This window comes from Anabrus simplex, chromosome 1 (assembly GCF_040414725.1).
Source record: "Anabrus simplex isolate iqAnaSimp1 chromosome 1, ASM4041472v1, whole genome shotgun sequence".
Taxonomy (NCBI): domain Eukaryota; kingdom Metazoa; phylum Arthropoda; class Insecta; order Orthoptera; family Tettigoniidae; genus Anabrus; species Anabrus simplex.
In genome coordinates, this window is record NC_090265.1 from 836,354,573 (window position 1) to 836,379,285 (window position 24,713).

At 40.8% G+C, this 24,713-nt stretch overlaps 1 protein-coding gene across 1 annotated transcript; it reads right to left on the minus strand.

Moving 5' to 3' along the window:
• Positions 1 to 253: 253 nt before the first annotated feature.
• Positions 254 to 19,606, minus strand: LOC136873962 (uncharacterized protein MCAP_0864). The gene is made up of 2 exons (XM_067147364.2): positions 19,325 to 19,606; positions 254 to 2,858 (listed from the first exon to the last, which is right to left on the minus strand). The coding sequence occupies exon 2, from the start codon at positions 2,843 to 2,845 to the stop codon at positions 1,925 to 1,927; it is 921 nt and encodes a 306-aa protein (XP_067003465.2). The 5' UTR covers positions 2,846 to 2,858; positions 19,325 to 19,606; the 3' UTR covers positions 254 to 1,924.
• Positions 19,607 to 24,713: the final 5,107 nt, after the last annotated feature.

Below are 24,713 nucleotides of genomic sequence, written 5' to 3' on the forward strand. Positions count from 1 at the left end.
CTCTTCGTATTCAGACAACATACTACACTACCATCCACCACAGAAACACGCAATAGTGATTACATTCCTGCATATTGGGTTGGCGTCAGGAAGAGCATCCGGCCATAAAACTGGTCCAAATACACACACGCGCACGCGCGCGTGCGTGTGTGTGTGTGTGTGTGTGTGTGTGACACAGTACTTACCTACGTCCCCACAGGTATAGGAAAAGTGGTGGAAAAAGAAGAAAAACAAGAATTTAAATTTCCTTATTTTATCACTGTTCCCTTTTGCTCAAACATCAATCATTTAGAAATTCATCCACGAAGAACTATTGGGTCATAAAATTTGCTCTGGCATAAAAAGTTATAGTTTCATAAATGAATGGCAGCATCAATTCAACACAAGTATGAATAAAATAAAAATATAACTTTGTATGAAGAACAAAATTAGCAATTCGTCTACTAAGTTGCTTTCCATAATAAAATTAAAATTCTCACCAACGTAAAAATTTCATTTTTATTTACTCTAGGAAATTCTTACAGTAACTATATAACCTCATAAAGTGTTAAGCGGGGATACGCACAGAGATTTAATACAATCATTAACAATGATCCTCAAAAGAAATTAGCTTCCACAACTTGTGCATATTGTTGGGAAAAGTCTTTGGAACTAAATCATCATCTATATTTAAGGGCTATTATACCTAGGTAGAGTCAACAGCAACAATTTCATCACGATATTGTTATTATCAGTAAATATTGAGAACCATAAAAGTACTTGCAACCCAGGTTGAGGCAGAAAATGTACACAGCTCTGTACTTTTTCTCCAGTCCTAGATAGGATTTTATTATACCATTGTCACCAGTCGATAGAGAACAAATTTCCCGCGCTTGCAGATCGTGGTCCAGTTGTGTTCCTAGCTCTCAAGCTCTAACAGAAAATTATACCAAAGGTGCTCGAGGTTCCGTTATCCTCCGAAGGCCAGTACTGTGCTAAAACTCTGCATGTGCACTTCCAGTTATGACTGTGGTGCTGTGCTTTCTACACAGTTCAGGTTTTGGATGCGCCTCGGGTTTCGGCACGGTTTGGTCTACGGTGGCGGCGAGTGATTAGTTTGGTGTTTCTACTGGGGAACAGTCAAGGAGGAGGACAACCAGACAGCAATCGCTAGCAGCCACAATAGACTAACCAGCGTCACACCTAAAGTAGTCCAGATTGCTTAGAGAACACCACACGAGCGTCGTATGTACTGGGAACGCTCGGTCACACTCTTTAGTTTAGTAGTGGCCTACGGAGAGAACGTATTCTTGAAAATATCAAGCAAAGTTTCTGGGAAATTGTTGGAAAGTATGAACGTGATTAAGTGGCATCACACTATATCAGGAGAATTACTTGATACCCACAGTGAAGCCGGGCGCTTTATACTACTACAGAGAATAAGTTCGTGAAATGGCGCCTCGAGTATAGGCAATACGGCGTACACTACATTCAGTAACCTCTTGGACTAGCGCTTACAGTATAGGCAACAAAAGTGTATACCTTTGTACGTACTACAGTCAATATGTTCGTGGACTGGTGCTGAAAGTTCAAGGAGCATATAGTATTTCAACCTATCTTTTCACGGCATTTTCCCGCCGTGGTGATCCGGGCGATTTTGCCCTAGCAGATTTGCCTAATTTTCGGCAGAAAATTAAATTTGGCCGTTGATCAAACTACGACACTCTCAAGTTCCACTGATGATATTAAACTAATCTTCACAACATAGACCGTAGTTCTGCTTATACTGTATGCCCGCAATTGCCTCTTGCTGGGACTAGCGAAGAACTGTCACAGCAAAATCCTGTGTTGCAAACTTTCCTCTGAGATGCACCACAGTGCGCTAGATGGCCAGTTCACTAAGTTCATGACTCTACTACGTACTATGTTGATTATCAATGGTCTTTCATGGTGGAGATGAAAGACGTACAACTGCGACTTTATCAGCCTTTGGATCAATTTTACTCTTCACGTTCAGTTTCACAGTTCTGTTAGCATTCTCCCGCTCCGCTTTCTCCATCTCCTCCACTCGTCTGGTCAACTCTTCCAGCATCCTGTCCAGTTGTGTATTCTGAGCCACACATTTATCTTGCAGCTCAGTCACCTGGTCCTGTAATGTATCGTAGGATGACTTGACGGTCTCCAGTTCAATACCTAGTGAGTCTAGACTATCGCCTTCCTCGTTTCCCCCGCATTTTCTTCCCATTTGTTTAACTTGATATTCTAGTCTCTCATGCTTCTTCCTGAGCGCCGAGACTTGTATTTGATCCTTATCCGAAATCTCTGGACTTTCCCGAGATGTTAGAAGCCCAAACTTTTCGGTATGATTTCTAACAATTTCATCTAGTCTTTTCACTTGATCATTCAGTTGCTTTACCCTTGACTGTAGATCTTGCAGATCTTTGTCATTGTTACGAAGGTTATCAATATAAATAACGTCAACCTGATCCTTAAGTTCATTAATATTATTGGTCAAGTTAGTGATACGTTTCTCCAATTCTTTATCTTCTAACGTTAGCTTGTTTATTGCTTCTTGGTTAGTTAAGAATACGGAACCATTTTCACCTTCTTTAAGCTCCTCCTCCAAAGCTTTCACACGATTCTTTAATGTGATCTTTTCTTCTCTTAGCTGCTTCAGAGCATTGTCAGCTTTCTTCACGTTGTAACTGAAGCCGGCGATCAATTTTGAATGCTCTTGCAGCTCCGCGTATAAATCACAAGATGTCATAGATTCACAAGCACGTTCTGCCGTCCAGACTGGATGGCAGATGATAGTCACTTCTACAACCAAGACGACGAACGATAATGAGTATTTCACAGCAGCCATTGTCGCCTGGATCCTAGAGAAAAAACATAAAACAGACAATTAGTAAGACTTATTACAGGTGTCACAGGATAAATTTAATATCAACCTATTTTACCAAAGATTAAACATTCATCAGTATTACCATTAAATAATGATAGAAATGTTATTGTTGTAAAATCCCACAAATTATATTTCGGATACACCAAGCTGTGGACAATTTGGTCGCGTAAGACTTCCTTCTCATGCTGGTAATCTACTTGTACGAATCCGCCGTAATTGAGCACTTTCAATCACCACCGAACTGCAGCAAGATCAGCATGATATCCAGGGCTAGTTTTATAAAATATATGAAGATTAGGGTGATAAGAAAAAGAAGGAAAAACTGGACGAAGTCTATTCCTCTCATGTTTTACTGAAGATTCCATTTTTGTTCATTCAACTGCCTTACAAAAAATATTAGGCTTCCAGAAGAAGTGGTTGAAATTGAATTAAACTACATATGCTAGAGACCATTAGCTTTTATTGAGCTGATTACAGTATATAATGAAAGAGGCAAGGTCGTTGGAAGGTTGGTGCCATGTCAGTAGTGTGTCGCACCTCTTCTGTCTGCAATGCATGTATTTATGCAGTTCGGAATGGTTTCAAACAGCTTTTGGATCCTCTCCTGAGGCAAGTTATTTCACAGTTGTTTCAGCTGTCCCTCCAGATCCCACAGGTTGGTACAGGGACGGAGTCCCCTTCCAATGTCATCCCACACGTATTCACTGATAGAGAGTTCCGGGAAACTTGCTGGCCACGCGAGGACCTCAACATGCTTTAGGCAGTCCATAGACACACGTGCTGTGTGTGGACTTGCATTATATTGTTGGAACATTGTCCCAGGGTACTGTGTCATAGTGGGTAGGACGTGCGGACGCAGAAAGACTTACGTGTCGCTGTGCCGTCAAAGTCTGCCGAAGCACTATTAGAGAAGACCTGAATGCATATAGTATGGCTTCCCACATCATTGTGCCAGGGATTACGCCTGTGTGTCTTTATGAGCAGGTCTGCCCTCTGCCCTCGACACCGCTAAACGCGCACATGATGGTCATCGAAGGTCATGGAGAAGCGGGACTCATCACTGAACGTGATGCGATGCCGGTCTTCCTCTGTCCATGCCTCCCGGGCACGGCACCCCTCCAAACGCAGGCATTGGTATTCTGGTGTCAATGGTAACCGACCTATGGGGCGGTAGGACATCAATTCGGCGGATGCGAATCGTCGGGACACTGTGTGGGAACTCACAGTACGTTGTGGACTCTCGAGTACATGTTCGCGAATGGTGGGTGCCGAAGTTATGGGATCCAGCAATGCTTGGCGCAGCATACGACGGTCCTCCCTCAGGGCGGTGTTTCTTGAACGACCCGAACCTGCAAGACGTGACTGGGTGACCTCATGTACCCACTGAGTCAAACATCGGGCCACTGTGACATCTGAATGGCCCACATGCCGGGCAATTGCACGATACTATCGACCAGGCTTATGCAGTCCCATAATGCGACCTCTGTCAAATGCTGTCACTTAGTGGATAGGTTGTCTAACGCGTCTGCGAGGCATCGCGGTTGCTTCGTACTGAACGTAGTCCACTCTGCACGTCTTGGGTAACTGCCTGACTCACAGCAGTAGACGGGTAACAACTTATCAACAACAGGACGGTGCCATCACGAATGCACTTTGGCGAAAATTACAAATCCTTGTAAATCCAATCACTTACTCACACATCAACGGTATGCATGTATATCGAAATGGGACAATATTGGACCACTCCTTCTTGGTGCTTAAATTTTTGTCAGGCAGTGTATATACCTGCTCTTCTTCAGTGAGTACAGAAGATAAACTGTCACATTTTGAATCAGGTAAATAAATAAATAAATAAATAAATAAATAAATAAATAAATAAATGCATCTTAAAACAATGATACGTCACAGTGATGAGATATGCCGCGGACAATATTTGCTTACTGAGGAATCTGCAGACGTCTTCCATATGACGAGGAATTTAGGAAATCAAAGTTATGGTAAACTTATGATCTTGTCTTGAGGTAATGCAGCTCTCTTCAGGAACACCCCTATGGAGGTGAGGTACAATCAAATACCACCCCACTGTCGGCAGCCCTGAAGATGGTTTTCCGTGGTTTCCCATTTCCACACCAGGCAAATGCCGGGGCTGTACATTAATTAAGGCCACGGCCGCTTCCTTCCACTTCCTAAGTCTTTCCTATCCCATCATCGCCATAAGAGATATCTGTGTCGGTGCGACATAAAGCAAATAGCAAAAATAGCAAATACCGCCCCCCTTAAATATGTGTTAGAGCGGGAATCGAACCTGGGCCTACGAGAATGGCAGATAACCGCACTAACCGTTACGCAGATAAAGTGGACAAAGAATGTAATAACCTGTATTTATTTACATACCTTATAAAATGTAGTGTAAAGGGAGACATACAACCAAAAGCATAATCAACAAGACGACACTAGATATTTAAATTGACCAACTACTCTGAAGGCTGTTCAGAGGTTCTCTCATCTTCTGTCGAATCGGAAAACTCTTTTGGTGCATTCAGTGACAGTATTATGAAATTTATTATTCAAGTTCCCTCTACCAGTGGCAGGGGAAGATCCATACCTTACTTACGTCCGTGTTGGTTCCAGCCAGTAGCGTTTCTTGGGCCAGAAATTCATACGTTGTTGTAGATGAAGTTAATGGAGTAAATATAATCCCGTGCATTTCGCACCCATCCCACCCTTATTTCATTTACCAGATTAGTCGGGTCATTAAATTAAATAATGTAATAGAAATTTCATGGAGAGAAAGTGAAAACCTGCAGAGAATTACGATATTATTTCAAAGGTGAAATACGTACTTTGGTCATTTCAGTCACTTCACCATTGTAAAATTTTATATATTGTAATAATATAATATTGTAAAACTAAAGTACAGAAAATTAACTAACATCGTCGACAGCCCTGAAAATGGCTGGGCATGGTCGGCAATTATCAAACACTTGCTTTCCTTTTCACGGTAAGAAAGTGATGAAAACTAATATTTAATAGTTGTTTTAGTATGCTTACGCTACCCGTCCAAACGGCGAGGTGTACGGACGTGAAGTGCTGGTAGCGAGTTAATAGTGCGTGTGTGTGAAATACAAGAATGGGAATATCTGTTGTACAATACAGGAGCGCTGTAGGGAGGTGGCATTGCACGATAAAAGTCAAATACATCCAAGATATCGACAGTCCCCTGAATATGGTGCAAGTGGTGTTGACGGCAGTGGTTGTTATCATGGTGATACTAGTGATTGGTGGTGTTATAATGAACACCGGCATTGGACTATCTTGGGACGACATTGAAAAGCTAAAGGGGGTAATGAAAAAGGCGTGTCAAGACCAGTGAAATGTTATTCGACCACAGCAAAGAGCTTAAGGACATGACGAGTTACATACAGTACAAGCAGAGTTAAGCGATATAGAAATGAGCCTGAATCAAAATAAGTCCAGTCTGGAGGAAATTAAGAATCGACTATTGGACTTAGAAAAAAGGGCCATGAGACTTGAAGTAAAGAAACTACTACGAGATAGGGGAGATAGGAAGAGAAACATAGTAATATATGGCCTGGAAGATTTACATATAGGGAATTTTAATTAGATGATAAACAAATTGGCATTGATTGTTGATCAGGGAAATGTCTACCTTAGGCTGTAGTGAGAGAGATGTTGACAAAGCCTTTAGAAGAGGGGAAAATGTGTGTGGTATGAAGCGCAGTGTTTTGGAAACTGCGAAGAACCAGAAAGGGACTGAAATATATATCAGGAGAGAATTGGGCCCAGAAGAGATAGAGGAACGTTCCTCCGTCACTTGCACAGAGTACGCAATTCAGGTCTTACGACCCATATTAAAACATTTAAACCATCGACTTGTAAGCGCAAGAAAAAACACACTCACGCGGAACTCGAAAGCAAAAATAAACAAAAAGTGTTGGAAACTGAAACAATTCCTTGGTCACGTTTAGAAGGCATGAGGCAAGTGTACTGAGAGCGTATGAGTGCCTGCGTGATTCCATCAGCACTAAGGGTAACGAAAGGAAAACAGACTTTTTTTTTTTTGCTACTTGTTTTACGTCGCACCGACACACATAGGTCTTACGGCGACGATGGGACAGTTAAAGGCTAGGAGTGGAAGGAAGCGGCCGTGGCCTTAATTAAGGCACAGCCCCAGCATTTGCCTGGTGTGAAAATGGGAAACCACGGAAAACCATTTTCAGGGCTGCCGACAGTGGGGTTCGAACCTACTATCTACCGAATACTGGATACTGGTCGCACTTAAGCGACTGCAGCTATCGAGCTCGGTGAAAAACAGACTATAATGAAACATTACATTTAAACAAATGAAATAAAATAATTCATTATCTTTCTCTCGATTTTATTTGGACGTTGACACACAACGTACACACCCTGAGGAAACGCCACTGGTTAAAGCTTTCTTGACGGCAACCCAAGCCTTACGTGACAGTTCAAAGTTGGCTTAAGGATGTTGGATGGTAATTTCTTTTCAGCCCTGCTTTATTTCAATTGCTGCTCGGTTGATTCTTTGCATTTCATTCCTTGATGATGAACTTGCGATCTCGACGAACAATTTGCTGATTCCTAACGTCTAGTTAGAAAATAGACCACAGATTGGGAATGGTACATGCGGGGACACTCTTTAGTTCTGTAGGATCTAACCGTGCAAACTGGAAATCCCTAGGGGGACGAAATTAGGTGCGGGGATGGAATTTGTTCCCCCTACCTTATTCCTCAGCTATAGAACATTTTAGGTCCATGTAAATAATGTGTCCCATTTACCAGTATGTATAGTACCAACAAGGTACCTTGACATATGATGTATTACAATGTGGAGGTTGTTTCTAAAGAACGAATGGTCCTCTCGTAATGCAGTACTACTCAGAAAACTAAACGCAGGAATAAACATTGATATTTTCTACTGATTTGTACTCTCTACCATAAAAGTAAATGTTTGAATTTTTTAGTTTGCGGACCTCTCGTACCTTCCAACGGACAGGATAACCTAGATTCCTAAACTAAATATCATGGAACACTTTACAGATGAACTAGAACTGTGATTTCTCCAAAGACTTTGACGAGCTACATCACCGAACACCTTGTATATAGCTCTCAAAGAAATATGATCAACCATTCCACTGGAGATATTCAGAAATTTTCCCCAGCTGTATACGATAAAAAATTGCCGACATCTGGGAGTGAGCACGTATGTTTAAAATTTCGTGAAGATATCCAGAAAAACTGGATTGGAAGGATAAAAATGTACACCTTACAATAATATCGGCTTCACATTTCCAATGTGCAGTGTTATATCGGTTAACCCCCTCGCCCTTTGCGATCTAGTTTTATGCAACCCACTATGTTTACTACAATTCGGAAAAATCAGTCCCTCTCCCTAATACGGGGTAATATAACGAGATGTGTGGTTACGGGCTGGAAGACGGCAGGATTAATTAATTATTGGTACTCCGTATGAACCCGTGAAACGAGTACAAATGGGCTGCTAGGAACACGTACGTTACAACAGAAGGTGCACACAGACCACGAACACATATTGTACAGCCTGGGAACTCCCCATTGTACGCCAAGCCTCGCAATAGTTCACTTCAAAGGCGTGCGGTAGAGGGTTTGAGAATGGAATGAGCTCAAAGGTACAGAGGTTCGAATCCCATGGCGGCATTGTTCTTTTTACCGCCAATTTCCAGCGAATTTCAATAGATTGATTTGTTTATGTTGACCTGGAAAGGCAGTTTGTATCAGGCATAAGGTATGGAGCTGGGTTGGACGAGCCTAAGAAATATGTAGCTGTATTTCAGTTAACTACATCGTTTATTGAAGAACCTGCTCGAACTGACGATGCAGAATTGCGTGCGATTTTGTAAGGGCCATCTGGCACGTTGCGACATATTCGGCGTAACCATACGTCATGCCTCGGTAATGAGTTGTCTAAGGTAACCACGGTTGGCCAGCTCCTGTACATACAGCAGTTACTTTACAAGGCCCCAGGAAGGAATCAAGGAGTGTAAGATAGGACGATATGACGGGTCAAAGGACACGTCCTCAACTTCTTATTATTGTATGATGGATGCGTCGCATGGAGATGAATCCGAACGACCACCGCCAGGTGCGGTGGAGCCCGGTCATGTTGAAACCACATCCTGCAACGCTCAAGAAGTGGAACATGTCCCAACAACGGTGGGAGTTCATCGTATAGAAATTGCACATAGTGAGATTTTCAGCCACGATGCTACACCATTCGTTCACGCCGCACTGTACCTGAGAACCAGCAAGTAGCAAGCGTGGTTTGGGCCACGTAGCTATGAGCTTCCGTTCTGGAGATAGTGGGTTCGAATCCCACTGTCGGCAGCCCTTAAGATGGTTTTCTGTGGTTACCCGTTTTCACAGCAGGCAAATTCTGGGTCTGTACGTTAATTAAGGCCTTGGTTGCGTCCTTCCCACTCCTAGACCTTTCCTCCAACATCGTCGCCAAATACATATCTGTGTTGATGCAACGTAAAGGAAATCGTAAAAAAGAAACAAATCGCTACCTGAGAAGTTGCCTGTCGTACACAATTCACACTTTAGTAGTACATATTGTGGTTATGACGGTCACTTTGTTGTTGAACCACGATTCCTTCGTAAATAAGATGACCACTAAAGCAGCAGAATCAGTGTCGATACGCTGTAGGGTCCATTGACAGGACGCCTCCCGGGCTTCGATATCACCACCAATGAGCTTCTGATATAAATGCAGGTGATACGGGTGAAACCGATGGGTATGTAATATCCGCACAACGGACGACCTGATGACATTCGTCTCCTGTGCACTGGCCCGTGTGCTAGTGTGATGGTTAAGCCGGATTTAGTCCAATGCAACCTCTTCATTGTGAGCAGAAATAACGGGGTGTTTTCGTACAGGCCGTGATCATCCCAGGGACGTGCACGCAGAAGTCTTTCCTCATTCCGCAAAGTCATGCCTGAATCCTATCATCTAACCGCATAGCGTTCTTGATAAAGCCATTGTGCCTGGTATGCACTCTGTCTAGTTTCTCCATAGATGAGCAACATATCCTCATACTCGTCGCTGGAATATATCGCGAGGGAGTTAATAAGCTTTGTGTTGTGTTGCGTTGTGTTATGTTGCGTTGTGTTGCGTTGTGTTGTGTTGTGTTGTGTTGTGTTGTGTTGTGTTGTGTTGTGTTGCGTTGTGTTGTGTTGTGTTGTGTTGTGTTGTGTTGTGTTGTGTTGTGTTGTGTTGTGTTGTGTTGTGTTGTGTTGTGTTGTGTTGTGTTGTGTTGTGACCTTTCTCGAAGGAGGGGAGATCTTGAATCTACATACCTATTGTACCTGGCGTCGCATGTTGTTATCGTTGCAGTGGGGCATACTCTGCCCTACCTGTGTCCTATGAAGCTTGGAACACGTACGACGTAGCTAAATAGAATATTGGTTGCCTTTGTCCTACCCACAGACTATCACCTCCACGTCTTCTTCTAACCCTGTGTCACGAAAACAACGGCACATTCCAGAACCACGCAAATCGGTCTGTGAAAACTATTAAGTATGCAACCTAGCCCCATCCCAGGAAATTAGCGTTAAAAATAAATATTATTTGCGTGGGATTCGAAACTGCGTACCAGAGTCCTGCAGCCAGGCCCACCGCGCAACACTTCAAACCCACGGGCTCCGGCAGCACAGCACGTGCAGTGCCGTTCTGTTCTGACGCGGCCGCGTACTGGCCCACAGCACTGGTCCCATACAACCCACAGCAGTCCACCGCACTGGGCGGGCTCAGTGGAATAACCTTGAGTACTTCTCCACAATAACATGTGCGCCGTGCACAATGTAATGTTCACGTCACACTACTATTCACATCACTCACTACGAATTCCCGTACGCTAATAAAATATTTCAAAGTAGGCTAATCGCATTTTGAAATTAAACGGTAGAGATTTCTGCTGCACTGTAATAATAATAATAATAATAATAATATTAATTGGAAACAAACCGAAACTTTATTATACACTAATATTCGTCTGCAATTGACATCAAGTTAACTGAAAATAAATCTAAATAACACGAAGCATATTTAGAGGACTTCATTCGCGTTAACCTCAAAATAAAATACAAGCTTAAATGACGTGAAATATGCCAACAACAAAAACAAACCTGAACATGGCTTTTACTTCGTGTGCGTAGTTTATTGGTCATTGCTAATGGTGGTGGAATGGAATTACTGTGAATGTAAGGAATAGCATCAACATTGTATGTTTGTCTGTTTGTAGAAGAGACCGTCGTGCCTTGAGAATGAAGCCCGCCGAACTGAAATTTCTCTCTGAAGCTGAACTTGATGCTTGCTTACATAATCCTTTCTTAGCGAACTGGTGAAATTTTGGATAGTTTTGTCCATTTGTTCTCCAATAGGACGCTATATCTATCTTCTTCCATTCCACAATTTTGCTTTAAGTATCTCTCCAGCTCATCTGTTGGAATAGGAGCATCATGAACGTCAGTTCACGAAGAAAATTTCATTACTTTGACACAGTCGTGGAGTCTGATGACAAGGAAACATTAGAATGTTCGCCATTCAACCACACCTCGTTCATCATAAGTTTCTTATCTATCATAAAAAGACAAAATCAGCCCGACTCCTTTAATCTATACTAATATAAAAGAGAGAGAGTGCGAATCTTGTTAGTTCTGGAGGGTAAACTCGGAAACTACTGGACCGATTCTAAAAATCCTTTTACTAATGTAAATAAAAGTTATCCCTGAGGGACATTGGCTATATTATATTTTCAAAACAATTCGAGGTGGGGGGCGATGGGGGAGATATAAAAATAATAGGCTAATATAGGCGAAATATAGAATTTGTCGTTTAAGGACGAGACGAAGCTCACTTTAAGCCCCTTGGCTCAAAGAACAAAACTCGATAAGCCCTATGGGCCCGAAAACCATGCTTCAAGGCCCTAAAATCAATCGTTATTGAGATATTGGCACCACACTACCCCTGCTCTCGGAATCGCATAAAGAAATGAACTGCCGTAACCATGGCAACGTCAGCTCCAGGATTCTACAGCAGCGAGATTATGCGTGTACGTTTGGGCATAGCTGCCAATCAAAATTTGTACACATAATCCCTGAGTACATCTACAATATATCTCAAAACTTAACATGTTGCAGACGTGAAGTGGTATTTATAATCTCTTTTAAAAATAAAGAGACATGTATTATTTTGTTTCTGAAAAACACTTAGGGTGGGGGGGAAAGGACTGAAATGTGGGTTGGCGTGAATTTTTAAGATGAGCATATCTACAGTATGTCTCACACACTTAACATGTTACAGATGTGAAAATTGATATTTTTAATATTTTAAAAATACAGAAAGGTTTTATTTTGTTTTTAGAACAACCACTTAACCTGCGGGGGTAAAAGGGACTGAAAAGAGGGTTGAATTATTTTTATTAGGGTACTGATATCTCAAAAACTGAAGTTGTTACAGACGTAGAAATTGGTATTTAGAGTCTCTTTTAAAAACAAAGAAATACGTATTATTTGGTTTCGGAAAATCCACTTAAGGGGGGTGGATGAAAGGACTGAAATATTAGTTGAATTATTTATATGAGTATACTTATATCTAAAAAACCTAAAGACGTTTCAGACGTGAAAATGGGTATTTTAAATCACCTTTAAAAATTAAAAAAACTCATTTTGTGGGGGAGGGTAAAATCAACTTGGGGGGGGGGAGGTTGAAATAGGTGTTGAATTCTTTTGATGGGGATACAAATATGTCAAAAACTGAAGATGTTACAGTCGTGATAATTGTATTTGGCCGCTCCTTTATCAATAAACACTTTTTGTTTTCGGTAAACCATTTAAGGGACTGAAAAGAATTGAAAAAAGCAGGTGAATTTTTAAAATGAGTACCGGAATATCTGCAGTGTATGTCAAAAACTTTACATGCTACAGACATGGAACTTGTTAATTTGAATGTCGTTTAAAAATGAAGAAACATATATTCTTTGTTTTCGGTAAATCCGCTTAGGTGGGGGTGGAGGTAGGACTGTTAAATGGGTTGAATTATTTTTATGCGTATACTTATATCTGAAAACCTGAAGATGTTACAGATGTGAAAATATGTATTTGGAATCTCCTTTAAAAATAAAGAAACTGTTTTTTACTCGAGAGAAGACGTTGTCACGTGTACAGTTCTATGTCACCTGGTCATCTTAGCCCCAAAAAGGCAATACCACAAACGTGGTTGACAAAGAGTTTCTGGGGTAAATGAAACTCAATTTTTGAGTGAGGTTTTATACTTTATGGATTTTCAGACAAAGTCTTACTACAGTACCGAAGGACGGTTATTTTTATCAAATTACGAAATCCACGCGAGAAGCCGCGGTTAATTGCTAGTGTGTGCATTAAGTTCACAGCAGATCGTACAGCAAACAAAATTAACGTCTTTCCCATCACCGTCAACTGCAGGCTTGAATACCAACCAAATACGACTTTTAAGTTTAGGATCCGGTTCAGAAATCTTGTATTGTACGATTTTTAATTCGTTTGTTTCTTCTTTTACTTCACGTTTTTTGCCACGGTTTCTTTTCTTTTGGAACTACAGTCCACATTCATTTCCGATAACAGGATAGGCGGAGAAGTCAAACTGAAAACCACAGCAAACTTAATCGTCTCCACTCGACCATAATACAACGCACTCCACTGACACGCAGTGCACTGTACACACTGAAGCAGTCAGTCCATATAACTACCACAGCGCTGTCCTTGGCTCAGCGCGTACGAATGACATAGCGCTGCCCAGACCGGCCCGTGCGATGATGTCACGGGCTTCGTATGTTTGAGCCTTTGAAAGCCCATTGCAGCTCATGGGCTGGGCCGCTCTGCAGGACTCTGCTGCGTACTCTTGAGCGCTGTCGGCTATCATATCTCCGACCTCGACCCTGCCAAGCGTGGCCTTGCATGCAGCGGGCAGGCCGTACAATACCTTTTCCTGGTCTCTTTGTTTACCTCATTTTGTAACGTACATGTTCTTAGCATATTCGCTCGTTTCACAGGTTCATTATTGGTACCCATAATTAATAATTAATTAATAGTGGCTGATGTCTACTAACCCTTAACCACATATCTCGTTAGATTAACCCGGATAGGGAGAGATACCGTTGTTTTTCAGAATCGTTGTATTAAAGGCGACGGGGTGCAGAAAACTAGATCGCAAGGGGAGGGCGAGCCATGCACTATGTAAAATGAACTTAAATCATTATTGCATCAGTCAGGATCTAATGTGAAGGTTGGAATAATTTTATGTCTTCTAGTTTCAATTATTAATTTTCTCAGCAAGTGTCACGATCGATGACACTATGTAATTCAAAATGCCATTCGACTTACTATGTAGGTACTCAGTAATACGTAAGCTATAACAAGAACAGAATAAATCAGCCAATACTTGCATTTAACGAATCTCAGTCTTCACATTCATATTTCTTTCATTTCACACTATATTCTTAATTTTAAACTTCCAAATATTATTTGGTGAATAAGGACATTATTGAGATTTATTTGAAAACTGTACCTTCAAATAATTATTTATAAATTCTTGACCAACATCTAACAATGATACTGTACATAATTTCTCATCATATTGTATATTTGAACCCTATGACCTAAATATATTATCCCCTACCGGAAGAAGCATCATCAGTTATTGTTACTTGCCCACGTTTCCAGTGGTAATTAACTCACTCATCCTAGAAAAATTACCATCAAGCACACACACACATACTGATCGCAGAGAACCCCATCACAGCATATTCTATTCTTCTAGTTAAGAAAATAATTTCGCTGTAAAACACCCACCGCGCGAATGGCTGCGTGGTTTGGGGTACATTGCTGTCAGCTTGCATTCGGGAGATAGTGGGATCGAACCCCACTGCTGGCAGCCTTGAGGATTCTCCATGTTTTTCCATTCACCAACTAAGGCTACGGTCGCTTCCTTCACACTCTTAGCCCTTTCCTATCCTATCGTCTCCATAAAACCGATCTGTATCGGGGCGACAAAAAATAACTCTAACGATTCAAGGGCAATGCCCTGGACCATGAGATATTTGGTAGGGGATGAAACTGGGAAAGAGGACCAGCGATCACCTGCCACGCCAAACAGGGTCCTTGGGCCTTGTGGAGGGATGGAAATATTGGAAGGGATAGACAAGGGATAGGCAAGGAAACGACCGTTGCCTTAAGTTAGGTACCATCCCGGCATTTCCTTGGAGAAGGTGAAACCACGGAAAACCACTCCAAGGATGCCTGAGGGAGGATTCGAATTCTCTCCACTCAGTTGTCCTTCCGAGGCTGAGTGGACCCCGTTTCACTCCTCGTATCACTTTTCAAATTTCGTGGCAGAGCCGGGAATCGAACCCGGACCTCCAGGGAGTGATTGCTAATCACATAATCACTACACCACAAAGGCGGACATGAATATATTAATAATAATAAAATAATAATTAATAATAATTAATAATAATAACAATAATACATTATAATGTGGCCTCCTATTAATTATACGAGGGGCAATCAAAAAGTAATTGAATTAAAATTTACAACCAAACGGAAAATGTTTCATACACCTGAAATATTTGGGACGTTGTCTATTACTACACTTCTCAATACAGCACACACTCGCATTCACATCCACCGTAATACCAATTGTTCGATGCCCGTACGGTAGAAATCGTTGAGTTGTGTGATGTTATATGCACTGCCATATGAAATGCCCATTACATCCGCTATTGTTTTGATTGTTGACTGCCGGTCCTCCCAATTCAGTACCTCCACAGTGACAACATTACTCTATGTTTAGGAACGTTACACGTTATTCGTTGAACATTCCACACCACTTATGGATATTTTTGAATTTCATGTACGTTTTACCATATACTGCACATAACATAGATTTCACATTGTTTCTGTCCCCTAGACCACAGAAACCATATCGCACACCAGAGTTCAACACTATGGAACGTCTCCAGCATAACTGTCACTTTTAAAACAACTGCCTCTCGGCATGCGTGTGGTACATACATGTGCAATCTCGTGCACAGGTGTTCAGATTTTGTAAGAAAAGCCTTCGTGACTCAGATGGTAGCGCGCCGTCTCTCATCCTGGGTTCTGTAGATTAAATCACGGTCACTCCATGTGAGATTTGTGCTGGTCCAAGTGGAGGCGGGACAGGTTTTTCTCCGCATACTCCGGTTTTTCACGTCATCCTTCATGAAAAAGGCACAAATGTCTATGGATGGGGGCTTCATTCAGTTTATTCCTGGCTCAGTCAAAGGAATGGAAACAGGTTGTGGATTATCATTTCAGTTTTAGTGAATATATTTCCATTTTTCTATAAATATTTACTCAGGAACGGTTATATTTTCACTCGTAATAATGAAAACTTCATCAGATAGTTTTTCACACAAAGCGATCCCCACGAACACTCAACTTAAATGACTGAGCGGCGATCACGGGTTCTTTGCTGAACCTAACATTTGTTCATCCTACTGACATCAAACTCATAGGTTTTCGTTCTTTCCCCTCTGCGAACCACCTTTGGTTAAATCATTTCCTCTTCCAACCTCAATGGTGTTTAGTTATTCAAACTTAAAGAATCATTTATTTTCGCAGCCATAACAACCCTTTCCTTTCCTTCATCGGTAGGTTATTCAAGGCATCGAACCTATTTCTTTTACTAATCCGTTTTAAGAGGGGATGGTCATATCACTGTAATTTCTTAAACAATTAATCACCACCACCACTACAACATACGCATTTCTTCCTACTCAATAACAATTAAAGAAAATAAGAAGAATACAGTATTTTTATTTTATTTACAATTTGCTTTACGCCGCACCGACACAGATAGGACTTATGGCGACGATGGCATAGGAAATGCCGCGACCTTAATTAAGATAAAGCCCCTGACTTTGCCTGGTGTGAAAATGGGAAACCTCAGAAAACCATCTCTAGGCCTACCGACAGTGGGGTTCGATCACATTATCACCCGAATGCAAGCTCACAGTTGCGCGTCCCTAATCCCACGGCCAACTCGCTAGGTTATACAGTCAATTTAAAATCCTGATAATTTATTTCTACTTTACAAGTTTGTTTGGATCGGTAGCGCAATTCATTAAAGCTTACGTTGCTCTGCTTTACAAGGAGGAATTTTAGAACTGTATTGAAATCGACATTTGATTTGTTCGTAATAATTTTCATGATATAATTCAAAATGCAATATTGTAATTAATTATGCATACATTTGTGAGCTTTAATTAGTAATTTTACTATATATACTGGAATATATACCAGATAAGCTGATTAACAAGTATTAAATGTACACTCTTTTTAAAATTAAAATTCACAGAATGTTAAAAAATTCATTAAATACTTTAGGATATATTATTACAACTGTATTTATATATATTTATAATATTGCTCACAACGTTCATTTTTCATGAAATGGTTTTATCTTTAACGACTTACTCTTCACTTGGTACGAAATAATTGGATGTTAAAACACATGAACCATTATCACTCAATAGGAATAATAATGCCTAATAACAATCACAAAGTTCTTTAATATTACATAACAATTTGAATACGTCAGAATGTTTCCCAGCAAGATGTGAAGAAGCAAAAGAAGAAGAAATAGACTATTATTATTATTATTATTATTATTATTATTATTACGATTATTATTATTATTATTATTATTATTATTATTATTATTATTATTATTATTATTATTATTATTATTATTATTATTATTATTATTACTGGAAATAAGATGTTTTCCAAACGTGAAAAAATACTCATATTTTCATTAACGTTGTGTGCAATTTTAAGTAGCCGCTCAAAATATTACGTTCAGGAAAGTATGCATAGGCTGCCTATAGAGTAGCCTGCATGTAATCCTAATGATTATCAAAGTGGAAATGTGTAATATTGTTGTATATGTATAGGAAATGTACCGTTATTTTAGGTAAAATGAAACGGCGAAATCGCGTATGGCTTTTAGTGCCAAGAGATCCCAGGACGGGTTCGGCTCGCCGGGTGCAGCTTTTGATTTGACTCCCGTAGATGACCTGCGCGACGTGATGAGGATGAAATGATTAAGGCGACACATACACCCAGCCCCCGTGCCAGGGAAATTAACCAATGATTGTTAAAATTGCTGACCCTGCCGGGAATCGAACCCGGGACCCCTGTGACCAAAGGTCAGTACGCTAACCATTTAGTCATGGAGCCGGACGTTATTTTAGGTTGATTTAATTAGACATTTGAAAGTTTATTTCGAGTGCAATGCGGTCATGAAAATTCAATATTCATTAAAATGGCACAGGGGCTGCCTGGCCGAGGCGGTAAAGGCGTGCTCGGTTCGCCCGTAAGGACGTGGGTTCGAATCCACGTCAGGAAGTCGTACAATTTAAGAAACTAGATTTCCACTTCCGGAGGTGCATATGGCCCTGAGGTCCATTCAGCTTACACCAACAAATGAGTACCAGGTTAATTCCTGGGGGCAAAGGCGGCCGGGCGTAGAGCTAACCATTCTACCCCATCACGTGCCGAGGTTAACAATGGTTCAAGCCTTTACCTTCCACTCCTCCAAGGGCCTTCATGGCCTGCTTATTAAAATGGCACACAGCGGGCAACTTGCAGGCACTCTGCGGTTGTGATGGCAGTTATGAAGTTTAGATCTTTTCCAACAGAACAAATGTTACCTAAGCAACCATAGTTCAATTGGATTAAGCATTCGGCGTGAAATCGAATGTTGTGTATTAGGACCCACTGTTGTATGACTGGCCACGTTTGTTTTGTACTTAACATCACATCGATATGTACTATACCGGTATATCGGTGGCCTACTTCTAATACCACGTGTCTTCCAATGCTCTTTCTATCCATTTTTCTCCTTATGACTCCCAGCCACCTATAGATACGCAACCCATCAGAACAATTTTCGTTGTGGTGCTTTTCCTATGCTTTTGTGTAAAGTAAAATGAACTTCAAGTACATTATACTGTAGGAGTGGGTGAATACGTCAATTAAACATACATTCCTACGGTACGGTAGAGTGAGGTTCATTTTCCTTCACACATGGTCATAAAAATAATTTCTGATCGACTGCAGATTCATACATGTGGCTGAGAGTATTAAGGAGAATAATGTATAGGAAGAGGATTTTCAGATATGTGTTATTAGAACTAGGCCATTGATATACTAAACATGACCTAATAGGTTGAGAACTTGCTTTGAGTAAAATGTGGCCGATGTACTTATTTACCATATCTGTTTAATTATGAAAATATAGTTTGGAATTTTAAGACATATTCAGATGAGCTACCTTACCTGGGATGGTTTAAAGTTGCCGTCTCCTTTCCTAGATAAGATTCATGGACAAAGAAACATGTTCAGTACTGTGATGCAGTTTTTAACTTCTGATACTGAAACTAAGCATTTATTCACTGTTTCTACCAAACACTCCAAATCTTCTCGTAGGAAACCTAACTACTATACGTGCGTCCCTTTTCCTCCGCATAAGCTCGTATCTCAGGTTCATATAAATGTTGTCGTAAAGAACACATATATTACTGCTAGCCTGTGATTCAGAGCACACCGACAGCTGATACAGATGGCTCAGCACGAACTGAGGTTTGCTGAACTCAGTTGATCTTTTGATCTCCTTCGCAGCGAGATACGATTGTGATTACACATACTGCCTGCCCACAGAGTTGCCAACTTACTGATTATCAAGCTTGCATTCCAGAAAATGCTAGGAAGAAGGCAAAGCAGAAAAGAATCTGATGGAGAACTGCATAAGGTAACTCGCGATGGTGGGAAAATGTGGAATGGGGAAATTTAAATGCATACAGGGGTACAAAAGCTTGAAAATAAGTCGTTGGTCAGACAACGAAAGTTCTTTGAGGACATGATGTTGTATTTTGTAGTCTTGAAGCTGTTATATAAGTCATTGTTGGGTTAGTAGTTAACTGTAGAATCACTATCATCAAGCGAATAGTCCGGCTCCTTGGGTGGATGGTCAGCTTAGTGCTCATTGGTTCGTAGGGCCCCGGCTTCGATTACCGGCCGAGTCGGAGATTTTAACCTTAAAATTGTTAATTCTATTGGCCCGGGGACTGGGTGCTTGTACTGTTCCCAACATCCCTGAAACTCAGACACCATATGCAGCACTATCCTCCACTACAATAACAATCAGTAGCCTACACACCGCAGATGCCGTACCCCTCATCGGAGGGTCTGCCTTACAAGGGTTGCACCAGGCTAGAAACAACCGCCCGAAATTACTATAATTATTTCAAAATTCTCCACAGTGAGTTATTACAGGCTGTTACCTCACTCCTTCCTTATTAATCTGCCTGTCTCATTCTTAGCTTTGAGTATTTGAAAGTATCAGAGGTATTAAGGAGTGGAAAGTTACGGTTTCGAGTATCGGTAAACGTGGCACTGAGTATGAGATAGAGTCGTTAGCTCTAAGCCCGGCAAAGTTTGTCCCCAAAAATGAATGTGGTACTCTTTTTACTTACTGGAAATCGAACACACGTCCTTACATTTGAAATTATCTATTTTTAATTGGGTTATTTCCCAGTATCGGTAGCTCGGAAAATCTACTAAGTGAGTGCTGGGATTTTCCGTACATGTCAGAAAGTGGTGGTACGACCCCGTACTCATGAATACTGTACTGACTATTCAGTTCATGGCTCTAATGACCAATCTCGTATAATAATATAAGGAACTTAACCAATCAACAGCTGTTTGTTGTCAACGTATTATCGTCTTCGTATATCACACCTACCTGCACTTGATTTTACAGCCAGGTTCAGTAGCTGGGACAGTAGAGAGTTGGACTTCTGAGCCCAACTTGGCAGGTTCGACTGTGGCTCAGTCTGGTGGTATTTGAAAGTGCTCAAATACGTCAGCTTCGTGTCGGTAGATTTACTGGCACGTTAAAGAACTCCTGAGAGACACAATTCCGGCACCTCGTCGTCTCCAAAAACCATGAAATTAGTATGACAAAAAACCAATAACATTATGGTAGATTTTATACCAGTTTCTCCGAATAGTGCACTATAACTTACTCGTAGCTGCTTTGCTCTCATATCGTGCAGCTGCAATTGACTTAAATAATACATATACGTCACTGTGTTATTCCGATATAAGTCGATAGCGGACCTATTTGAGACTGCGGCCCAAGGAGTTTGGATGCAAAAGTAAAACACTGTATCTCCATGCTATACGTTTGATTTTCTGTATACGTTATGAATGCCTATATATTTCTTTCTGGATTATCCGCTTTAATTTTAATTAATTCTGTAGTTAATCGTAAAATATTTGTAAAAATCTACAATCGGAGACCTTTATTCTCTCTGTATAAACACGTTTTTGTAGCTCCAAAACCGCATGGGTGTAGCGGGAAACGATTTAGCTGATAGGGCCGCTTGGCGGGGGGGGGGTCACATTGTCCCCGTTGCCTTCCAAGATTCCAGCCAGCGATATACGTTCTCTGCTGAGACAATAGGCTATGTGTCATTGAGAGACGGAGTGGCAGGCAACGCCACTTTCAAATAAGCGGAGAACGATTAAAGGACCTATGAAGGTACGGCGGACAACCCTTCTGGTTTCTCGGAGAGAGGCAATGGTATTATGTCATCATTAATCGGCCATGACATAGCAACGCACTCCTAGTTACTGAAGGAAAAGCCCCTGCCCCACTACTGGCGTACTTCCGGCAGTCATGTGACCAAAGTACACATCCTTACGGAATGCGTGGTCGTGGTGATCTGCGCCATAGTCAAAACCATCCGAGTAGCATCTCCCTTATTCTACGAGATTATAAGCGGTCAGCAGACCTCGTCTTCCGTTTTATTAGGGATAGTTGCCAGTTTTGTAGTGTTTAAATATGAAGTTACTACCTTTTATTTATTTTTTTTATTCTTAACGATTTTATTCTCTTAACGCTGTGTTTATCTATATTCGTGTATTTTAATTTCTTTAACTTCTTAATTTGAATTAATTACATAGATTTCACTTTGAAGCCAATGCCTTATTTAATTTTATTTCGTTTTAATGCTATTTTAAATCATTTTGTAAGAAAATAAGGCATTGTGGAATCTATGAACTGATTAATATTTTTTTAAACAATTTAGTCAGCAGTTAATTTTAAATTTTAAAGTTTTATTCCACGTCGTCTTATTTTGTAGTATTAGGGCCAGTTTGACCTTTATATTAGTACTTATAAATATTTAGTTTCCTCTCAACTTTTTGGTTCAGACATTATCTCCACGGTCCTGGTTACCCCAGTCATTTTGTGTTTTCCGTTTTAGTAGTATTCTTACTTACGCCAGAATTCAAATAAAATAAATAGAACTAACAGACAGTACAAGGAAAACAAAAATGAAGACAGAAAATCCACACCGAGAAAATTGCCTATGTGGTTTGGGGGACGTCGCTATCAGCTTTCATTCGGTAGTTAATAGGTCTGAGTCGCACTGTCCGCTGCCCTGAACAAGATTTTCCGTCGATTCCCATTTTTCACACCGGGAAAGTGCTGTACCTAATTTGGGGTAAGTCACAGCCGCTTCTTTCCCAGTCTAATTCTTGTCCCTTCCAATCCTCAACACAAGACCTGTTTGGGCCGCAGAAAGGTAAAACTAATAACAAGGAAGCATGAATATTTTACGATATCCTTCCCCTTTTATCATCAGTAGACACCGGATATTTTGTGCGGTACTAGGTTAGAATGAAAATGAATTTGGTTATTACAAAGCGTCGTCTAATCCACCCTTCCGTTATGTAGCAGGAGTAACATAAATTCTAGGGGTTCTTCCGGCCCGTACCCTTCATGTTTATGCAATTCACATAGCAGAAGCGTTGTGCAGGATAAATTATATTCAGAAGGTTCGCATTCTATCCTGTTAGTACCTAGAAATTTGGTCTGTAGTCATCAGTCAACGCTGTTGCAGTATCTATAATACAGTGTGGACAAGCCTTCAACATAACAAAATGAAAGTGTGAATTTCGTTAGAATGTGATCGTTTACAGAAACACGAAGCAGACTTAACCCTCAAACGCACGCGTTGGAGGTTAGTCATAATCCATCTCGGGTGATTATATTTATATTCGCAATGATACATATTTTTCTACGTTGATCTCAGCTTCTCGATGTCTATATGTCTACATCCTCGTCACTACTGAAGACTCTACGCCATAAAATTTTGACTCGGGTGTATTGCACACCTTGCATGTATTTGTGTAACATAATCCGGTAGGGAGATTTTTGTGATTGGTTTGTATTTTGTGTATTATTTACACCTTGTCTTATCTTTAAAAATGTTTTTGGTCTTAAGAATAATTTGGATTGCATGTTTTACTAAGTGAGTTGAACTTCGGCGTGTTTGAAATTAGTAATTGTACAAATAGGACCTAGTAAGCAGAGAACCGTAATGAAAGAAATAATATCGGCCATAGTGTACATATCCTCAGAAAGGGAAAGGTGTGATCCTGTACAAGGAGTTCACTCCTGCAAACAGCTGGGCTCATCGACCGGAACGGCTTAATAGCAGTGAATGGAAAGAAGTACTGAAAATAACAGCAAATGTAAACCCAGTAAGTGCTGTGCCATGCAGGTCTCTGGACAGAGATCACTACCACCGTTATGGCAGTGAAATTGAAACACTTCTTCATGTCCTTGGGGTCTTTCTATTCGGCTATACCTTGAGAAACTGCAGGTATCATGCAGTGTTTTATATGGTAGTTGAATCTTTTATTGATAAAAGGTATCAGGTTCACGATGAGGTACACGGTATTTCTGATAACGGACGTCACGCTAGAATGCATACATCCTGGCTCAGCGTCTGGTACTGTTATGCTACTACAATCAATAAGTTCGTGAACTGGCGCCTACAGTCCAGGCAACACGGCGTACACACATGTACTAAAGTCAATGCCTTCTTGGACTGGCGCTTACAGTGTAGGCAACACTGTGTACACCTATGTACGAACTACAGTCAATATGCTCTTGGACTGGCGTTAACAGTTCAACGATCCCATAGCTTTTGGTGATCCTGGCAATATGGACTTTATTACCTAAAACATTTCGCTAGCGGATTTGTCTACTTCTTGTCGAAACCTGAAATGTTTCCGTTGCTCAAAATACGACATTGTCAAGTTCCGCCGCAAGCATTCAACTACCCTTCACGACGAAGATCATAGATCTGTTTATATTGTATGCACGAAACTCCATCTGGGACTTGCGAATAAATGTACGGCAGCACCATGTGTCGCAAACTCTCCGCTATAGTGCACCACAGCGACACTACAACGGCCAGTCCACGAACGTAATGACTCTTCTACGTAGCTCCAACTATTAGATGGGAAAATAGTTGCGAACAGCCGATCGAACTCCACAATGAAAAGCGCTGTATTTACGAATAGACTGTTTTCTATTAGCAAGAGAAGTATCGTTTAACAAATATAGAGGAAAAAGGACTCACGATCGGATCCCGAGGAGCAATATTCCTGGTTTGTTTGTGAAATTCTTCACGAAGTACAAATTAGACAATGAATACATCAAGGGAGTTGTGCCGTGTATTTTGGAAATAAAACGAATTCTAAATAAGCCTTTATATACCACTCAGTAGGAAATGGTTAAATTTATGTTTAGAAAGGATATTATTTTTAATAAATATACATTTGTCCTTCATATCTATATCCCTGCTTT

Coding starts and splice junctions, on each gene's coding strand:
- LOC136873962 (XM_067147364.2), bottom strand. CDS start 2,845: ATGGCTGCTGTGAAATACTCATTATCGTTCGTCGTCTTGGTTGTAGAA.